The sequence below is a fragment of the Musca autumnalis genome, unplaced genomic scaffold, assembly GCF_047663935.1.
Source record: "Musca autumnalis isolate F117 unplaced genomic scaffold, ASM4766393v1 scaffold_5, whole genome shotgun sequence".
Taxonomy (NCBI): domain Eukaryota; kingdom Metazoa; phylum Arthropoda; class Insecta; order Diptera; family Muscidae; genus Musca; species Musca autumnalis.
The window spans coordinates 99,830,901-99,853,075 of NW_027412088.1; the positions used below are offsets into that span (position 1 = coordinate 99,830,901).

The 22,175-nt window shown below is 33.5% G+C and overlaps 2 protein-coding genes across 7 annotated transcripts in view; one reads left to right on the top strand and one right to left on the bottom strand.

Moving 5' to 3' along the window:
- Positions 1-2,994: 2,994 nt before the first annotated feature.
- LOC141387357 (uncharacterized) overlaps positions 2,995-22,175 on the bottom strand; it is a 676,195-nt gene continuing 657,014 nt past the window's right edge. For all 4 annotated transcript variants that reach the window (XM_073956949.1, XM_073956948.1, XM_073956946.1 and 1 more), the window contains 5 exons: positions 7,766-7,928; positions 7,289-7,569; positions 6,897-7,100; positions 6,572-6,822; positions 2,995-3,711 (listed from right to left, as the gene is read on the bottom strand). In XM_073956949.1, the coding sequence (XP_073813050.1) occupies positions 3,702-3,711; positions 6,572-6,822; positions 6,897-7,100; positions 7,289-7,569; positions 7,766-7,928 (909 nt within the window). In that variant the 3' untranslated portion in view covers positions 2,995-3,701. The remainder of the gene's footprint in view (positions 3,712-6,571; positions 6,823-6,896; positions 7,101-7,288; positions 7,570-7,765; positions 7,929-22,175) is intronic.
- Positions 14,472-18,019, top strand: LOC141387358 (V-type proton ATPase catalytic subunit A). 3 transcript variants are annotated; one of them, XM_073956951.1, is made up of 5 exons: positions 14,472-14,629; positions 15,227-15,361; positions 15,448-16,145; positions 16,217-17,194; positions 17,260-18,019. In XM_073956951.1, exons 2-5 carry the CDS (start codon positions 15,286-15,288, stop codon positions 17,350-17,352), a joined length of 1,845 nt encoding a protein of 614 aa, XP_073813052.1. In that variant the 5' UTR covers positions 14,472-14,629; positions 15,227-15,285; the 3' UTR covers positions 17,353-18,019. The 3 variants fall into 3 exon arrangements, with proteins under 3 accessions (XP_073813052.1, XP_073813054.1, XP_073813053.1); XM_073956953.1 differs by having other exon boundaries at positions 14,550-14,688; XM_073956952.1 differs by having other exon boundaries at positions 14,582-15,131.

Here is a 22,175-nt window from a genome sequence, read left to right on the forward strand (position 1 = left end):
GTATTCTATACACTTATATATGAATTAAATTAACGATATTGAAAACTTCACTTTCAAGTGATTCAGAATCATTAGTCTCATTGGATTTATATATATTTGTATAATGAAAGAGTTGTAACATTTCTTTAGGTGGGTCAAAATTTCTACAACAAATGGAGTTGTTAGAAAATTAATTATTTATTCTAGTAACTCGTACTGCATTTTAAGAATTACTTGTTGGAACGGAAAGCCTGTTTTGTCCCGGCCCACACTAGAGTAATTTCAATGAAATTTTGACATTAAACTTTGCATTTTTTTTTTGGGAAAAATGCATAATTTCTAGAAACTAGTGTACACGGTTTCATGTGTTCTGCAGTTTTGCTTTGTTGCAATATTCGTATGAAACAAACAGATCGTTTTGTATTAACAGCGTTTAAGATATTCGGATCTGGTCTTTTTAACTTTAATAATTGTTTACTCAAAAAAAGTACAAGTCAAAATTAAAGCCTAGGTCCAAGGCTCCTCATGGTAAATGTGCCGAGTCGTTTTCGATCGATTCCACTATTTTTTCAATATCTTCTTAATTTTTTTTTTATAAATGGTTTCAATATTCGAGTGCACAGGGAAAAATGCATATTAGCAGTGTGCATCGGTTTGAAAACTTAGATTAAGGCCCGTTCTTACATCTTTTCTTTAAAATCCCTTTTTGTTATACCTTACTTAAAGAAAAATAAGGAATAAAGTTCGCATTACCAGGAATTTGTTATTACATCTTCCATTCCATTTCAAGCAAAACAATTTACTCAAATCGGATTGGTCGATTTGAATTTGCTCTCAATTTTGGTATTGATTTAAATGGTAGATTTTCATTAGTCCCGGTCCACACTAGAGTGATTTCATTGAAAAAATTGCATGAAATTATGCGTCTCTAGATCGACCTCCATAGTAAAGTAAAATCATAAAATTGCTGTTGTGGGGAATTCGATTTAAGAACACCTAATTTCATGAAATTTTTTAATGAAATTTACGCTAGTGTGGACCGGGACTTATCAAGATTTCTCTTCAAATACGTCAGACAGCATCAGAGATATTCGCCATAGAAGCGGATATCGTCTTCTTCTATATCTCTAGTATTTCACCGATTGACTCGACAATTTTTGTAACATATTATTTTCTACCTGAGCAAATAAACATTTTTCAATTTTGTAAAATTTGCAAGAGGCCATAACCCAAACTGCTTTAGTAAAAACAATGTTTTGTAAAAAAGTGCATGAAAAATTGTCGTTTTTCGTGCTCAATAAGTGGCCATAACCCCTTAATTTTCCGTCAATTCCGTTTGCTTCTGTTTGGGAGATATTGATTTGATTGTAACAGCATTTGACTTGCGACTACAATACTTTACTTAGTCCCGGACCACACTAGAGTAATTTCAATGAAATTTTGACATGAAATTTTGCATTTTTTGGGAAAACCACATAATTTCAAGAAACTAGTGTATATACTTTCATGTGTTCTGCAATTTTGCTTTGTTGCAATATTCGTATGAAACAAAGATACCGTTTTATTTTACATTTTCTTTTATTTTCATGTCAAAATTTCAGTGAAATTACTCTAGTGTGGCCGGGCACTTATATTTGATTGAAATAAAAGTAATACTTTGTTTACATTTACGAAATCCACTCGATTTCAACTGTCAATTCCTTTGCGTATACGTCAAATAAAAACTCATCTGAAATCGGTTGGATTTCATTTGACGTTTGAGCAATGGAATTGACAGTTGAAATCGAGTGGATTTCGTAAATGTAAACCAAGCATAACGGATTGAAATAAACTATCTGATAATGACAAATTGTCACCTGTTGCACGACTGAAGCCAGTGGAATTTTGTAACTCAATTTTGGTTAACGACAAAAAATATTTTTAACTAAAATGCTCACTTTGAATTAATTCTCTTTCGAGATGAGGTGTTACAATTTTGGTAACTAACGATCGGTAAGTTAGCGATCAACATAAAGTAGTCATAAAGCCAAGCAGTGTTTTTTACTTTTATTTAATCTTTCCATTAACCAAAATAGAGTTACAGAATTCCACTGCAGATATCCCATAGATGTGTATGAAACCTATCGAATTCTACATCATGACAGAGGATGTCGATGAGTCTCTACACAGATCAAGGTCAACCCTAGCACAAGTAACATTTGGCCTCAATTCATCAATTCATACCAGACCAGTTGTTGAAATATGTAACTCTTCTTTGGTTTAACATTTAAATTTTAGCGATTTTTGTCCGCTATTTCTACTAACTTGCACCACATTTTACTGTGGAGTTGACTAATTTCATTTAACCACAATCCTAAATATATCCGATACATCGTGGTTATTGGATCTTTGACAATGTCGGTTTATTTGTTTGAGATTCCCACTCAATATGTGGTGCAAGGGCTTAAAACACGTTTCTACCTCTTATTAGTGATGAATCACCATCACTGATGATCCCATTTTTTCACACAACCAATTACATTTCATGTGTTATTTAACAAAAATAATATCTTCTTTATTATTTGTTTTCAAATGTATTTATTGTATGTATTTATTTATGCATTAATACATTTCATATTTAGAGTTATCTATACATCTACTATATATTATTTATATTTCAGAAAGAAAGCTTTTTTATTTAAGTTTTGCATGAATATACATAGGGGTTTTGTGTTTACGGATTTAATATTATTTTACAGTTGTAAAGATTAGATTAAAATAACCTAACCTATTAATGAAAATCATCAACAAATCTATTTCTTTTCAGATGTTTTAAATAATAACTAGTCTAATTTTATAATTACAATCTTGCTTTAATATACATGGATAGGTACCTTATAACATGTGTGTGTTCGTATATATGTATGTTGTAATATATTAAAATATGTATTGGAAATATATATTTTGTTATTTAATTACAATTAAAGTTTTAATTTTAAGTCGAAAAAAAAAACATTTTTCTGTTTACTTGTTTAATTTTTATTTTGTTTCGTTAAGTTTAAATTTCATAATTTGTGTAAAGCTATCGATTTAAATAATTTTCATTATTCAAAACCGAATCACTGTAAATATCACAATTTTTTTAGTTAACATTATACGTGCACTTATTCTCTATGATAATAGAATTAGTTAATTATTATTTTTAAGCTATATATGAATAATAAAAATGAATTGGAAAAAAGGAAAATTAAAAAAAAATAAAATTTACATAATTATGTTGTTATTGTTTCTCTTCTTTGTTCAATGTTTAACAAAATTTGTTATTTTTTTCTATTATATATAATAAGTTTTAAGATATTTTGCTTTGTATTTTTTTATATACTGGGTATATATAATATCTAATTTGTTTTATTTATAAGAAATATCGTATTGTTTTGTTTCTTCCTTTTTCTTCTTTAATGGATTTGATTTTAGTTTTTTACTAACAATTTGTTTGATTTGTTTTAACTAGCGTTGTTATTCTATATTTAACATAAAATCCAATTTTATTGTTCTGCTTTTATGTTGTTGTTTTACTTGTCCTTTTGTCTATAATATTTTAGTTAGCCTAGCAATATTTTTTAATTTTAAAAATTAAAAAAATATATATACTTTTGTTTTTTAAGTTGGGATATAACTATAACATAACTAAAATGTTTATACATTGAAATACTATATGGAAAATAACTGCAGTCGAATATATTTTAGTTGAGGCTGTAAGGAAACATAAAAGAAATATGAGAAATTAGTAATTGTTTAAAAAATGGCAATATTTCAAAGTAAAAAAACAACTTTTGGAAAAAACAAATAAAAACGTTAAGTTCGCCCGGGCCGAACTTTATATACCCTCCACCATAAAATAGTTTTAATTAAAATGGAATAATTAGTTTCTTTTCACAATTTTAGCTGGAAAAGTTTTTTGACCATGGATACCCCAAATGCCTGAATTATCTAATCTAATCTAATTTGTAGTTCCGTCAAACAATGTTGATAAGACACTCAAAATTCCAAAACATGGACCTATATTGACGATTTTTGGTGGAGATGTTTTGTGACCACTGTGAACATTAAATATTAAAATACTGTTTGGTCAACAAATGCAGCAAAAATCCTCAAAATACCGTAAATCGGGAGGTACTGTTATATGGGGGCTATTCCAAAACCTGGACCTATCTTATATTTGATGGAAAAGTTTTATAATTGCAGGGAACGTCAAGTCAAATTACGGGTAGTTCGGTCAATAAATGTAGCTAAAATCCCCAAAAAAAATTTAGCTAATATCCTCAAAATACCGAAAATCGGGAGGAATCGTTATATGGGAGCTCAGTGGAACCTGGGGCCTAATTACGTGATTCGATTGGATCGAGTATTTGCTCGTGAAAAAGATTTCGACACGATAAAAAAGCGGCATGACGAGATTCGATCGAAATCGTTGATCGAATGTTTCGAGAGTAACCGGTAATCGAACTATGAAAACCTATGTGTACTATAGGGAATATTATGAAGGTAGATGTAAAAAATGGTGTTTGTTTGAAAGCAAGAACTATAAAAACAAAATTATGAATGAAAAATGTAAATGTTTGTTTAACAATACATTGAATAATAATTTCTGAATGAAGTTGTGCTAAGAAAAAAAGAAAATGATTAATTCTTGCAAAATCTTTTTGACATTGTAGTAACAGATTGCTAGTACATCTACCTTAATAATCCTCTCTCAAAATAAATGAGAGAGAGTTTGGTGGGTGTTTTGCATTAGCCTCTATGAGAGAATATTTCCTTTTGTAAACAACGGGGGATGAAATGTTTATAATGCACTTCACTTATAAAATAAAGGCTATTAATATTAAATATTTTTTTTTCTGTTTTGCAAAAATTCTTATTTTTCAACTTTTTTTAATGACTGCAAAACTAATGGTTAATGATTGCTTGCATTTTGATTCTAAATTTATCACAATTTCTAAAAACGACTACAAAGGACATTTCGCAACTTCTCTTGTTATATTGTCTAAAAAATGCTGCCAATTATTTACTAACATCGTTTTTCTTCTATAAAACGACAACAAACAACAATTTTTACATTTTAAACAAAAAGACAATAAAAAATCTTTCATTTTATTTGTTTACGATAGGCAATTTGGCCTCGAGAAATTACTCGCAAATTTATGCTCAATTATTCGATAATTTTACTCGATAACGAGGGTTGTCATCCCAACTTTGAGTACTCAGGTCGAAGCAACTCGATATCGAATCACATAATTAGGCCCCTGAACTGTCAAATTACAGGTTGTTCGGTTAAAAATTGTAGCTAAAATCTTCAAAATGCCGAAAATCGCGAGGTATCGTTATATAGCCAATCTTCGAACTTGACCTGCCTATAGAGAAAAGACACTCGGATGCAAAAATACAGCTGTCTAGCTCAATTATTGTGGACGGTAGAGTGATTACAACAGACGGACATGGCTATATCGCCTCAGAATTTTATCCTGATCCAGAATATATATACTTTATAGGGCCGGAAATGTATATTTCAATGCGTTACAAACAGAAAAACAAACTTAATATACCCACCATACTATGGCGGAGGGTATAAAAACTGTAGCTTGAAGAAAAGCGACCATAATGAAGCGACTGTTTCCGAGGTAGCTATGGGGCGACAAGGAGTCCCTTTCTTTTGCTTATAAAATTTCCCTTTAACTATAGTGTTATCCGTCTTAACTTATAGGGATGCCCATGTATCGGAATTGTTTGAATATCGTTTGCAAATTTGGGCGAGCAAAAATGTGCAACATGTTTAAGATGTTTGCCGGCTTCTGATTGGCTGATACGCAGACTTTGACATTTGTTCCAGTTTTTTTTTGACATTTCTGTCATTTTTCCGTTCCGTACATTTTGGCAAAATGTGTATGTGGAACTCATTTTCGACAGATTGCTCTTTTGACTCTTTTATCATTAAAAAAGTACTGGAACGAAGCTATTATATTTAAGATAAAGTGCCAGATAGTTTAAACGGAACTGTGGTAATTTTAAATTTAAAGTGCGCCCGACAGTATGCTGCACTAATAACAAGAACAAGTTTACAGCAAATTCAAATCAAATCAGATTTGAGTAAACTTAAAGAATACTGGTTTTTTTGATTGATGTTGCCATATTTTTACATAATATAAAAATTATTGTAAATGGAAGATATAATAACAAATCACTGGTTTATGCTACTATGATAGTCTTCGATTTCTTTGGATTAAAACGTAATTATCTAATTCCAATTCTTCAGTAAAAATTTTCGACATTGTGAACAGGAGTTTCTAGTCTAAACGAAGGAATTATAAAGTATGCATTAAAAAATGGTTAACTGCTGAAGTGAATGTTTCGATTTAAGTGAAAAACGGCTGTTTTTATACCGTCCACCATTAAGCAATTATCAGGTGAAGCAGTCAGTAAGCCCCTCTGATGTGTTCTGTTGCTGTCAAAATATATTTTTGTTTTATCTATGATTCCGTAACATTTCACTTAAAAGCAACACCATATACATTTTAAAACTTAAACTCCCTATACTTTAAATTCCTTTTCAGCTTACCTTTGTAATGCTGTAGCTTCATCCATATCAACATCACCTTCATCAATTTTGGAGCCACTGCAACTGCGACATTTACAACAAATAATACAGGGTGCTGCCAGCAGTAGTAGGGGCGAAGCCACCAATAATAATATACCAAAGCCAGCAAAAATGCCTATCACTTGAGCTCGATGCCATACCACCGAGGCACGGGAATGTCCAAGTTTATTTTTACATGGTCCCTTGTCGTAATGGCGCAAAAGAAAGTCATCCTGTAAAAATTGTGAAAAATATATTAACCAAGTATTGGAAGAAGCTAAAGAAAGCAAGAACAACAACGACTTACATCCAAACTTGCCAGACAATACCAACAGAAGACATGTTTGCAACGTTTGCACATCATTTGGGCACAGCCTTCATCTTTTTCAATGGGCACAGCACACATGGGACAACACTTGATGAGGTCATTATCGAATGGTATGCCAATATCATCCTGGCCATCTGCGGCCAAACGACGACTATATTCCTCACATGTAATATTCGGATGCCACTAAAAAAGAAACAAAAAAAAAATAAATAAAAAATTAAATAAATAAACTTCCTTGTCGTTTTGTTTTTTCGTGCGCAATTTATAAATGACAACACAAGGATTTTGGTATTTATTTAAACGACAACTTTACTCGGGATGAATGGATTTTTATTGTTCTATATTACGTCAGATGTCATAGCCATACGTACCGTTTTCTTACATGCCGAACAGAATTCATCCTTGCAAGAGGGACACTGTACGGCACACAGTAGGGGTGTATTGCTGGAGCCACTTCCCCCACCGCCATTGCTACCATTGGGGCTCAAACTTTGGTTGGTTGTATTTGAAGATGCTGCAGCTGCAGCCGATGATGATGTTGAGGCAGCCGCCACATCTGTCTGTGTCGTGGATGATAATGTTGAACCTATTAAACAAACAGTTTCACAACCAGCTCGAGGACACCAGGTACGTGTTTTATCCAATTCAATTTCTATTTACCCATAACAGATAACAAAGGGATAAATGAAAACAGAAAATGAAAATAAAAAAGAAATTATTATTATTTTGTTGATGTTATTGGCAACTGACAATCAATCATGACCAAATAAGATGGCAAATATAATCACAGGATGGATAAATGATTGCAACGGGATAGGTGGATGGATGAATGGCAATTATGTTCTTACCTCGATTTAAACGATATCTATGATGTTTTTTCATTAGATTGGTTGTTGTTAGTTTAGCTATTTCAGTTAGTGTCATAACACCCTGCTCCGGACACTGGGCATCGGGACATGAGATCTCATATGCGCCCTCAGATATTTCAAATTCCACATATGCTTTCATGCACTGCAATGAAAAAAGGAAAGGAACAAGAATTTTAGGTATTTTTGAAGTACAGGTTTTATAAATTAGTTATGAGGGGGAAATGAGGATTACTAGAAAGAGCATCATAAGAATCGATGGCGATTAGACATGGTATTACTTAATAACCTTAAAAAATATATATTAAACATAATGTTATTAAAAATAAGAAAGTAGAGATTGCTTCAACAGGGGACATAATATCAAACATCAGTAACTTATTTCTTAGTAGGTGAGTTTAACATTCTTTTTTGTTCATCATTGAGGAATAAGTGTATTTTACATTTTCAGAAGGACCCGCTTTCTACCAAAAACTTTCTTATGAATATCTGAATTTACTGTTATAGTAATATTATAAAATGGCTTACAAAAAAGTTTCTCATTTGGAATCTTAAAACAAATACATAATCAGATTTCATTAGTGCCACTTTTCTTGTCATGTTACTTATACACACAACCAATCCTGGAGGGATAATAAATAATAGTTGTAGTAATTCCAAAAAAAGTAGCAGAGTTAAAACAATAGCAGCATAATTTCATTGCTGTTGCTGAAAACAACAACAAATTGTATGTGTGTGCATATTTTTACAGCATTTCAAAATAGGCGGCAACAAAACTAATTTAAAAAGTTTCTTCTTGTTCATAACCTAACTTCCGGTTTCATAGCTACAGCTAAAACTATAGAAGTTTGTGCGTCGGAAAATGATGCTCGTTTCCATTTAACAACAATCCAGGCTAGGAATATCCTGGTAAGTATATCACACTTACAAGTTTAATATGTATTTACATGGCATAAAAGGGTTTTAGTAATATGCTGTCTAGAAGACAAGAGGCAGAATGTGTAGCATTAGTTTGAGCAACAATTCAAAATTGTATTTATCCAAAAAATAAAAACAGAAAAATTCAAGCGAATTGTTTGCAAAAAAAAAAAACTGAAACAATTTCTGCAATAAATGTTTGCCACTTTACTATGCTATACTATGTACTCCTTTATACAAACTATGCAACTTTGTTAAAAACTATACTATGGGTTTTGATAGTCGTAAGGGACAATCGTTTTTTGTTTGTTTTCTAGTTTTGGAGATTTAACATAAATTTAAGCATTTGTAGCAACTAAACAGAATAACAGAAACTTTATATGCTTTTTTTAGTTTTCAAAGCCATTGCAAAAATAAAAAAGTGAGCCTAAAACTAGAAGTTCATCCGATAGTATAAAATTTAGGAACATAGACCATTAGATCAGGATAAACTTATCATTTTCTATTAAAAAATCTTTCTTTTAAAAAGTACCTGCGGTTAACTAGTTAACATTAAATTAAAATAGCTTCGTATCTTTATAGCCTTGTTCCTTGACTTTTTTAATGGTAAAAGTGGTAAAAGGGAAAACTGTCAAAATTGCTCTCGCAGAAAAATAAAGGAACGGAAAAATTGTAGATCTGGTAACAATGTCAAAAAGAATCATAAAAATTCAATTTCTTCTTTTATTTCACTGCTTTTAATTTGATTTTGTTAGCGCTGCTTTTCTGTTTTTTTTTTTTTTTTTTTTGTGTAAACAAATTGCCAAATAATCATCAAACAAATGTCGAAAAATCGGTTCTACCATTTTTTACCCGAAGAAATTTTTCAGCCTTTGGTAGAAAAGAAAGCCATTTTTGTCTCTCTCTCTCTTTCGCTTAAAACTTGCTTAAAGTGGTAACCACAGGTACGTAGAGGAACATAATAATAATAATAATAATAATAATAATAATAATAATAATAATAATAATAATAATAATAATAATAATAATAATAATAATAATAATAACAATAATAATAATAATAATAATAATAATAATAATAATAATAATAATAATAATAATAATAATAATAATAATAATAATAATAATAATAATTGTTGGGGGCCAACAACTTAAAGAGGAAAAAAAAACAAAATGAGTAACAAATTGACAAGTAAAAGGCGAACCCAAAAGAAAAAGTAACAACAACAATATGAGAAAACCTGATGTTTAAAAATTCAAACGCTTTTTGTTGTTATCTACATTACTCGCTTTACTACTGGCTGCATTTCACTCACACTCCATTGTTTGTTGTTCTTATATAATTAATTGTTTTGCTAAGTGTATAAATCAGTAAAGCTTGTAAAAGCTTCGCTTAGATCATGCATTTTATTCCAATACATATTGCCATATCACATGTGATTCTTTAACGTTCCATTCCAGTATTTATTGCTATCAATAAGTGTTGCCGTATTGAGAGCAATGGTTATTCGTTATTGAATGAAATTGGGAATTTTGATAGTCCATATTTACATTAAACGCATTTTACATTTAGCATGTTTTATAAAAAATGCATCATTTAAGTTGTCAATTCCATACAATATCTGTCAAATAAATGACGAGTACTCCCAAAGCACCTGTTTTAAGTGAAAATGTAACATACGTTTTAGTCAATTTTCCTTGCGGCAATTGTCAGTTCGTCGGTGAGAGAGAGTGTTGAGAGGCAAAGGGTTAACATATGTCTCACGTCTGTCTCCTTCAAACTGACAATTGCCGCAAGGAAAATTGCCTAATATAAATATGGACCTACAGTAATTGGTATGTTCATTTATTCTTAAAAATGGTAAAAGTGGCAAAAGTATTAAAAGTTGTGAACTGCTCTCATATCAATTATATTCTTACATCAAGTAAAGGACTATTTTTCGAGAAAAAGTGGAAAATTTTGAAGATTCTTGCCCGTAAAGTCCCGGTCCACACTAGCGTGAATTTTATTAAAAAATTTCATGAAATTAGGCGTTCTTAAATCGAATTCCTCACTGCAGCAATTTTAAGATTTTACTCGACTATGGAAGTCGATCTAGAGACGCATAATTTCATGAAATTTTTTCAATGAAATCACTCTAGTGTGGACCGGGACAAAGAAGCCGAGCTAATTTGGATATTGTATAATTTGGAGCAGTCATTAAACACATCGAACCCAATTTTTAGCTTTGTTCCAAAACCAGAAAGTTTCCACTAATTTTGAGAAAAAAAAAACGCTACGTACTCCAAAAACTAGTTCTCTCCGTCGAAGGTCAAACTAGAGTGGTTTCATTGAAACTTTTAGGTATTCATAGATCGCGTTCCCCACTACAGCAACTTCATAGTATTACTCCAGCGTGGAACTCGATCTAGGAACCCTTGATTTCATGACATCGATTCCATGAAATCACTGTAGTGTGACCAAGAACTTTAGAAACTTGCTATACAACAAATTTGGGAGTGTAAAAAGTACCAACAAATTTGCTGGCTTCAGATTGGCTAATATATGTTAACGTTTCTTTTAGATTTTTGACGTTTTCCCATTTTTCCGTTCACGTAGTTTCTGAACAAATTTTTATTTTCAAATTATTTTTGACTGTTCGCTTTTTACTGGCTGGTTGTACTATTATAAGTTTATTAGTTTAGTTTTATTATAGTTTATCTAGCTCTATTTCCGTCCGCCTGTTCATATATTATTATAAAAAAATATTATAGTTTACATATGGCCTGTTCCCGTACTTTAAAAAGTGGTAAAAGGTGTAAAAGTTTTAAAAGTCGTAAACGATTTTCATATAAATTTTGTGTACGGGAACGCAAAATGTGTAAAAGCGGTAAAAATTGTAAAAACTTTTTAGTTCTGGGACAGAGCTATAATTTTAGGTATACAAATTAAAAATAAATTTGTAAAAAGGTAAAAATCTATTTTTTGAAATTTTGCCTTTTATGGCGAAGATCATTTTTTTAATGATTTTTGTTAATTTTCTCGTTTAGAGTTAAGCTTGATGATCTGAAATTATTTGCAAGTGAAAAAGGAAAGCCAAGGACTCGAACCCACATAGTCACCAAATTACGTTACCTGGTTTCATTGGTGGTAAAGCAAATCTTCGGACGTATCGACTATGCAATGGCTTTTCTGTCCTAGAACTTATCGTTTTTCAAATGCAAATGTGTTTTTGTACATTAACGCGGATACTTGGCCACAGAAATGTATTCTTCATGACAAACGCTTTTTGCGCTGACTTTGAAGTTATGAGTTGGCTTTGAACGCTAACACGCCATGACAACATTTTTTGATATGTTTTTCAAGGACGTGGGTTCAAATCCCAGCCGGGCTCAGCCTGTTTTTTATTTTTTGAAATTTTGCCTTTTATGGCGAAGATAATTTTTTTAATGATTTTTGTTAATTTTCTCGTTTAGAGTTAAGCTTGATGATCTGAAATTATTTGCAAGTGAAAAAGGAAAGCCAAGGACTCGAACTCACATAGTCACCAAATTACGTTACCTGGTTTTATTGGTGGTAAAGCAAATCTTCGGACGTATCGACTATGCAATGGCTTCTCTGTCCTAGAACTTATCGTTTTTCAAATGCAAATGTGTTTTTGTACATTAACGCGGATACTTGGCCACGGAAATGTATTCTTCATGACAAACGCTTTTTGCGCTGACTTTGAAGTTATGAGTTGGCTTTGAACGCTAACACGCCATGACAACATTTTTTGATATGTTTTTTCAAGGACGTGGGTTCAAATCCCAGCCCACGTCCTTGAAAAACATATCAAAAAATGTTGTCATGGCGTGTTAGCGTTCAAAGCCAACTCATAACTTCAAAGTCAGCGCAAAAAGCGTTTGTCATGAAGAATACATTTCTGTGGCCAAGTATCCGCGTTAATGTACAAAAACACATTTGCATTTGAAAAACGATAAGTTCTAGGACAGAGAAGCCATTGCATAGTCGATACGTCCGAAGATTTGCTTTACCACCAATGAAACCAGGTAACGTAATTTGGTGACTATGTGGGTTCGAGTCCTTGGCTTTCCTTTTTCACTTGCAAATAATTTCAGATCATCAAGCTTAACTCTAAACGAGAAAATTAGTAAAAATCTATTATTTTGCCGTAAACTAGTTACACAACAAATATGTTCTATTTTACAGGATTTTAAAATTGTGGTTATGTTTTTTATTTAGTCCCAATTTACATTAGGCGAGTTTACTTGCGGCAATTGTCAGTTTGTAGGTGAGAGAGGGTGCTGAGAGGCAAAGGGTTACCATATGCCTCACCTCTCTCTCCTACAAAATAACAATTGCCGCAAGTAAACTCGCCCAATGTAAATTGGGACTTATTAATTTATATTATTTCATTCCTACACAACAAGCGGTCTGTCCCTTTACTTTTTACAATGGTAAAACCGGCAAAAGTAGTAAAAGTTGTAAACTGCTCCTATATGAATTGTATTGTGTCTGAAGTAAAGGAACGCTTTTCGAGTAAAAAGTGGTAAAACTTGAAGATTCTTGCACGTAAAGGAACAGAGCTAAGATAACAAATCTTATAAATTACAGTGTAATAGCTCATTTAGACTAGCCATAAATCCTCGACTGGATTTAATAAATCCAGTACAAATCTCATTGCATTTAGATATACATTTTGGAGGATTTAAATGGCAGTCAGCTGATTTTTGTTCATAGCGCAATTACCAAGGTAGATGCATCAGCATCATCTGAACGAATGTGAAACGTTAAAAGAATTTTTTGTAAATTGAATTCGTCTCAAAAAACATACGTCAAATTACAAATGTATTGTTTAATACTGAAAATGTTAGCACATTATGCTACTAATGCTAACTGAAGAGCAAATAAAAAATTATTTTATCGCAGTTTGCCCATCTAAAATAAATAAACGAATTATTTTATCGTTTAGACATCGTAAATATTAGTCTTGGTTGATTAAAATCAACTTTGTACATCAAAACAAATTTAATTGTACCGCCTTGTTTACAAATTTTTACATTTTAAATTATTTTTAGTGTAGCAATTCACCGATGCATCTACCTTGTTTCTTGTGCCAGCTTGCAACTTTTTGTATTTTCTAGCAACATGTTGCAAAAAACAGAGTTGTATACGAGGATTTATGCCAGATTTAAAACAAATCCACTCAATAGGGGATTTATTTTTGTATGGGAAATCTGGTAGATTTTGGCTGGATTTAGCAAATAAAACCTGATAATGCGCTAAATCCGGCTAATGGTGTCATATCTAAATGGCATATAGGACTACAATTATATACAGAATTTTATAAGAAATGTTTAGGACAGCTCTTTTAAAAAATAATTTCATTAATGTTGTTTTGGTAAAATCTTTAGTTTTTGTAATTTATGATTATACTAAATATTAATATTCCTTGGAAAGAACTAAATTGCATAATATCTTTAATAGAAAAGCCAGGAAAAAATAGCTCCAAATTATGAGTCAAGTTTGCCATCATATGAGTTGGCTCTGGCAAGGCGACCGATTTTGTCTGATTTTTTTAAATGACTCTATTATAGTAAAGACTTTGCATCTGTATTATAATAAAATCTATGCATTAAATTATCTCTTAATATTTAAAAAAAGGAAATAATTATTAACAAATAAATAAATAATTTAATCTTTTTCACTACATGTCATTTGTCAAGATAATCATGTGAAATTAAGCCAACAATATGGCAACACCGAAGCCAAAAAAGTAACCACAACACATTTCCAGTGATGTTTAATTGGAAGTAACTCCGAACTTCCAAATGTCACGTGAAATGAAAGCTTTTCCACCAGACGTTGCAGTCGAGCTACATACGTAGTAATGTCATTATTTCGTTGATCGTCGTAGTTCGGTGTGGCGCAGAAGAAACCTGTTGGTAATAATCTTTGTCGGCTCGTTATTTTTTATTTTCTTTCATTTGAAAGTGGGAAAAAAGTAAAAAATAAGCAAATAAAAGATATCAAATGTGGGAATTTCATAGCGCAATACTAAAAGATAAAAGAAATAATCGAAAATAAAACAACAAACAATGCGAAAACTTGAAAACATGAAATGTGAAATCGAAAGAAAAAAAATGTAATGGAATTTTTAGCGAAGCTACTAGTCAGCGAGCAAATGAAAAAAGCACCCATAAAAATACTGGAAAGTTGCAAAGCCAAGCGAACAACAACAACGCACAAAACACACACAAACACGGGAGGAGGAAGAACAAGCACAAAAGTTTCAAATGAATGTGTGATTTATCAAGTGACCTCCTAAAACGCAAAGTCAGCTGACAAGAGACGAGTTGAAAAAGTTTTCAAGTTTTTGTAGGCGAGAAAAGATTCGTTCTTGTTCGAAATTCAATAAATAATTTTAATATTTCGCGTTAAATTTGCGTAAATAATTCCCACATTCCCTACATATTTGAAACTATTTTAAATGCGAGATGATTTTAATTTTTGAATTCTCTTTATCCTCCCCCCTCTTTTAGATTAATCATTCCATTTTGTATTATTAAGTAAGAGCTCACACTAGTAACTCCACACCAAAATGTCCACCTTGAAACGCTTCGATGACGAGGAAAGTGAGTCCAGATATGGCCGCGTCTACGCTGTCTCTGGTCCTGGTGGGTATCTTTCGACGACTGCTCCACAGAAGCATCCTAGATGTTTATAATGTAATTGTTTTCTCCATTTTGTTTTTCCCATATAGTCGTCACTGCCGAATGCATGTCTGGTTCTGCTATGTACGAATTGGTACGTGTAGGCTACTATGAATTGGTCGGTGAAATTATCCGTTTGGAAGGTGATATGGCCACCATCCAAGTATACGAAGAAACCTCTGGCGTCACTGTCGGTGATCCCGTCTTGCGTACAGGCAAACCATTGTCTGTTGAATTGGGTCCCGGTATTATGGGCAGCATTTTTGACGGTATCCAGCGTCCCCTGAAAGACATCAACGAATTAACCAGCTCCATTTACATTCCTAAGGGTGTCAATGTACCCTGCTTGTCTCGTACCGCCTCCTGGGAATTCAATCCCCTTAATGTTAAGGTTGGCTCACACATTACCGGTGGTGATTTGTATGGTTTGGTCCATGAAAACACCTTGGTTAAGCACAAAATGATCGTCAGTCCCCGTTCCAAGGGTACTGTACGTTATATTGCCCCCGCTGGCAACTATCATGTTGATGATGTTGTTATGGAAACTGAATTCGATGGTGAAGTCACCAAACACACTATGTTGCAAGTGTGGCCTGTACGTCAACCACGTCCCGTTGCTGAGAAATTGCCTGCCAATCACCCCTTGTTGACTGGTCAACGTGTCTTGGATTCGTTGTTCCCTTGTGTACAAGGTGGTACCACTGCCATTCCCGGTGCTTTCGGTTGTGGTAAAACTGTCATCTCACAGGTGGGTAAACTATTGAAAGCTCGTTTGTTGTAATGTTTTCGAAAAACCAAATGTTTTGTTTTCCCGTTTAGGCTTTGTCCAAATACTCCAACTCTGATGTCATTATCTACGTCGGTTGTGGTGAACGTGGTAACGAAATGGCTGAAGTATTGGGTGACTTCCCTGAATTGTCTGTTGAAATCGATGGTGTCACTGAATCTATCATGAAACGTACCGCCTTGGTTGCCAACACCTCCAACATGCCTGTCGCTGCTCGTGAAGCTTCCATCTACACTGGTATCACTTTGTCCGAATATTTCCGTGATATGGGTTACAACGTATCTATGATGGCTGATTCCACCTCCCGTTGGGCCGAAGCTCTTCGTGAAATTTCTGGTCGTTTGGCTGAAATGCCTGCCGATTCTGGTTACCCAGCTTACTTGGGTGCCCGTTTGGCCTCCTTCTACGAACGTGCCGGTCGCGTCAAGTGTTTGGGTAACCCTGAACGTGAAGGTTCCGTCTCCATTGTCGGTGCTGTATCACCTCCTGGTGGTGATTTCTCTGATCCCGTTACTTCCGCCACTTTGGGTATTGTCCAAGTGTTCTGGGGTTTGGATAAAAAATTGGCTCAACGCAAACATTTCCCCTCCATCAATTGGTTGATTTCCTACTCGAAATACATGCGTGCTTTGGATGATTTCTATGACAAGAACTTCCCCGAATTTGTGCCATTGCGTACCAAGGTCAAGGAAATCTTGCAAGAAGAAGAAGATTTGTCCGAAATTGTACAATTGGTCGGTAAGGCTTCCTTGGCTGAAACCGATAAGATCACCTTGGAAGTTGCCAAGTTGTTGAAGGACGATTTCTTGCAACAGAACTCCTACTCATCCTACGACAGATTCTGCCCCTTCTACAAGACTGTGGGTATGTTGAAGAACATCATTGCCTTCTACGATATGGCTCGTCATTCCGTTGAATCCACCGCCCAATCTGAAAACAAGATCACATGGAATGTGATTCGTGAAGCTATGGGTAACATTATGTACCAATTGTCATCCATGAAATTCAAGGTAAGTTGAGAAGATAAAATTGCTTCATAAACTGAGTGGCTTTTAACATTTTTCTTTGTTTTTAGGACCCCGTTAAGGATGGTGAAGCCAAGATCAAGGCCGACTTTGAACAATTGCATGAAGATTTGCAACAAGCCTTCAGAAATTTGGAAGACTAAGATGTCATTGGAGTATAGCAGTTAAACCCCACCAACACCACCACTTCCACACTAAAACGACCAGCCTTGTTGTGTATGATGGTTCCCCCTTTTCTATCTTCTTGTTGTGGTTGTGGATCTAATTCACATTCATCCTCAGTATTCCAAAATTGTTGTAAACACCACCACCAACCTAACTTAACATTGCAGCACTTGTTAACTTTGTTAAAAAAGTCGTCCTCTTTATTATTATTATCTTAATAATTATGTTTAATTATAAATTTTGATCTACTGCTTGCTTTCTTTCCTGTCTTCTTGTAGTTTTCTCGAAGATATTTGGGATAGTGTATTTTCTAGGGAGAAAATATATCTTCGCAGGCAGTTGGGTATTACTATTCCACAAAAATTGTTTATATATTATTGTTGTTTTTCCGCAATCTTTTCCATTTTTTGAAATAATTTTGCTGTCTTTCTCTTTCTCTCTTGTTATTTTTTATGTTGTAAAGAACACCTAGGCAACAACAGCAATAACTTGCGAAAATGTGTTAATAATTTTCTTGTTTTGTGTGCAAATTTAAATGTATTTTAATTATGTAGTAATAGTAAAAAAAGAAACAATTTAAATACATATTGTAAAAATGAAAACAAAAATATACATAAGAGAAAAAACAAAACTCGTTAAAATAAATTACTTATTTTTATTTTTTTAAATCATGGGTAGACATGTCAAATAACTTAGCGAAGAAGTTAGTGACCAGAAAAAAGAAAGACAAATTTATCACGTGATTGTTTTCTTGAATGATTCTTCTTAATGTTAATTACTTCATAAATTTGTGTGTTACTAATTAACGTTGAAGTTAACAATTCATGGTGAAGGCATTGTTTGTTTTTTTCTTCTTTAGTATAACAAAAAAACACTTGCGTGTACATAGCAACTCGGGGAAGAGTTAGCAGCGATAGGGGCCTGATAAGTCTTAGATATGTAAAAGGCGTTAACAACAACCATGCCGTAAGATTTTTGTGTTTGTATTTCGTAGTGTAAAAGTGTACAAAAATTGTATTTGTGAAGATATGACTGTCTTAATACGTCTTATCTTAATTTGACGGAGTCATGTGCAATCAGATAATGCAATAACATTTGTGTCAATGAATATTATTTAATTTTTATGTCAATTCTGAGAGGCTAAATAAACAAATACTAAAATTCTCTTTCTTACATAGGTGATGTCCTATAAGTCGAGCTAACAGTAGGGGTGACTTCCGAATCGTAGTTGCTGGAATAAAGCCAATATTTGTAATACGTAAAAACGTAGTAGTTTGTACGTAGTAAACGTATTACAAGTATTGGCTTGATTCCGGTCGTTGTAGACGTAATACAGTGTGGGATATTTGTTTTGTTTCAAGAATAGAGTGGTCTGGGGTTGTCATTCCGACATTCCGAATGTATTTATTGTTGGTCGGAGCATCGAAAATGAATGGACTTATCAGGTGGTGTCCTTTAGTATACAGCGATCTTTGTTTGAAGAAAAACTTTTCCACAAACTATAAATTAATACGATTTATGACCACAGCCGGGAAATATATGTCCAAAGGAAACGATATGAGTCATTTAAATGGCAACTTTCCATGAAGATCTATAGTTAGAAGCCGTGAAATATAGAAAATCGCTTTCAAACGAGCCTGAGGGGGAAATTTCATCCCCTGTAATGTAAAATACGTATAAATTAGCCTTTTCGGTGAAAAATGTATTAAATGGACCTAATACAAACCAAATGAACATATCCCAATGTGTTTCCTTATCTTCGTGAAACTAGAATGCAAATAGTTTTAAGGCGTACGTATACTTTTCTGTGTTGTGAAAATTGAATTTCTTTAATTGTGATAAATATACGTATTATATTAAAATAAATTTGAGCAATTATGGTTATTTTGTCCCCAAGGAACCACACAGTGCAGTTGTTGCTATAAAAACCCAACGATTTAGCCTAAACTTCATTTTTGTAAAGTGTACGTATACTTATCTGTGCCACTGTCTGTTATAATAATGCCTGTTCCAGAACCTGCAAGAATCTACTATTTTTTACTACGATAACAATTTTTCCTTTACGTTCGGGAAAAATAGTAACAATTAGTAGATTCTTGCAGTTCTGGAACAAACCAATAATAGCCCTGTTTCTTTACGTACAAGAATCTTCAAGTTTTACCACTTTTTACTCGAAAAGCGTTCCTTTACTTCAGACACCATACAATTCATATGGGAGCAGTTTACAACTTTCGCCGGTTTTACCATTTTCAAAAGTAAAGGAACAGACCAAATGTATACATATTTTGCGGAGATGGAAAAAGTATTATCTAAATGTACACTCGGATAAATATTACATTGTGTGATTTTTTAAGTAATGGAAATATAACCATACGCGGTCACCCACTATGTTATAAAACATCATTAACGGGTATGTGATGGAAAACGATTCGACTCGTTTTGCCATAAATCGAAATCGTATATCTCTAATTTTTGTGAATATTTTAATGAAATTGAAAATGGATTTTAAAAATATTATTCAAATAAGGGGCTTTTGCGAAGCAAAACTATATATATCATCAACGGCACTCCGATTATCTACCATTTCGATTCTACAAATCGAGTCGATTCGGTTTTCATCACCGTAAGAATACGCATGTCTCCTAGATTTGCCCAAAGTCATGCACGGTTTTATGACCACAGAGATGGGTTCTCGGTGTTATTTAAATGTTTAAGTTGTAGCATAGTTTTACTACTAAAAACTAAAATATTGAGCTTTGGGTGATTTTGACTCCGATTTTGAATATGAAATTTTTTGAATTTGTAATTCCACAAGGTCATAGAGAACCAAATTTTTTTTTAAGCTTGGGTTGACCTGACCTTGAAACGATTTCCTTTCCAGTTTAACCCAAGTAATTCTTACAAAATAGCCGGTCCAATGGAATACGAATCTATCGTATATGCATTGAACGTGTCCATCCAGGATGTAATTCATAATACATATCGCTCATTTACTCAAAGAGTGGTATAAACTAAAAAATGCGTTTTCTGTGTTAGCAATTTCTATTTTTTCTACGACTTCTACTTCAGCCTGTGTCAAATTTTCATGCTCATATCTCTAAAACTCAACGAGTTACAGCACATTTACTACAGGTTGGGCATAATTCAACAAAAAAGTTTTTTTGCGTTTCTGAAGCACTAAAATACTTCAAATCATGCTTGATCTTGCACAGAAATTTAGTACTGATATCTGGCTAGGTGTTTGCCAAATATGGTCCATGTAGTTTTTTTATTTGTTGTGTAACAATCTTTTTAAGTTAGGAAGTCAAATTTCAATCGCCAACTTAAAACGCGTGTTTCTCGAAATTGATTTTTTGCGATGTGTCACTCTTTGAGTAAATGTTCATACATAACACGTCTTTTAATGCAGTGCTTTGGATTAAATTCAAAGGCATTCTTCGGATTGTGTTTTTAATCAGTCTAAAGATGCAATAAAAATCCAAGCCCTTGCGAAATATCCCAGAATAAATAAAATGCATTTATTATTTGTGTAATTAAACAAGTAAGAAAAGCGTTAAATTCGGCCAGACCGAAATTTTTATACCCTCCACCACGAACTGTACTGAAATGAATAGGAACAATTAGTTTAATTTCGTTTTCTTTATAATGTAGCTAAAACTTTCAAAATACCGAAAATTGGGAGGGTCCGTTCTATGGGGGCTATATAAAAACATGGAACAATACCGGAAATTTCAGCTGGAAAGTTTTGTACCACCAACGGACTATTAAATATCATCCGTTTCGATGGGATATTGATGACACAACCTTCAAAATACCGAAAATCGGGAAGTACGCTTCTATGGGAGTTATTTGAAGGCAACTTTCAAAATACCTTAAATCGGGAGGTACGGTCCTATTGGCGCTATTTGAGGACGTCGACCTATACCGGCACATTTTGGGTGGAATGTTTCATACCCCAATCAAAAACTTAATACCAAATATCAGCAATTTCGGTGAGGAACGAAGACTAACTGCCAAATGTCAGTCATTTCGATGGGATATTGAGCAGCAACCTTCAAAATACCGAAAATCGGGAGGTACGGTTCTATGGGGGCTATATGAAGACATGGGCCTATACCGAAAAATGTCAGTTGGAAAGTTTTATACCCTTAACGAAGACTAAGTACCAACTTGCAGCCATTTCGGTGTTATAATGAGGCTAAAACCTTCAACATACCGAAAATTCGGATATAGCGTTCTATGGGGGTACATCAAAACGTGGACGTATACCGACAAATTTCTGAGGGAATTTTTTGTAGCCCATAAAAAGACTAAATACCAAATTCAAGCCACTTCGGTGGAATAATGAGGCTAAAACCTTCAAAATACCGAGAATCGGGCAGTACCGTTCTATGGGAGCTATATAAAGACCGAAAATGGGGATGTACCTTTCCATGGGTGTACACCAAAACATGGACCGATACGCGTACTATATATGGGGCGTTAAATTTCCTACCAAAGGAGGACGAAATATCAAATTTAGCCATTTTGGTAGGATAACATAGCTAAAACCTTCAAAACTACCGAAAATTTGGAGATATCGTCCTATGGGGGCTATATGAGGGCGTGGACCTATACCGACAAATTTCAAGTGTAAAGTTGTATACTCTTAACGAAGACTTACTACCACTTTTCAGTCAGTTCGGTGGGATATTGAGGTCACAACCTTCGAAATACCGAAAATCAGGAGGTACCGTTCTATGGGTGCTATATGAAGACGTGGACCTATACCGACAAATTTCCGCTGAAAAGTTGTATACCC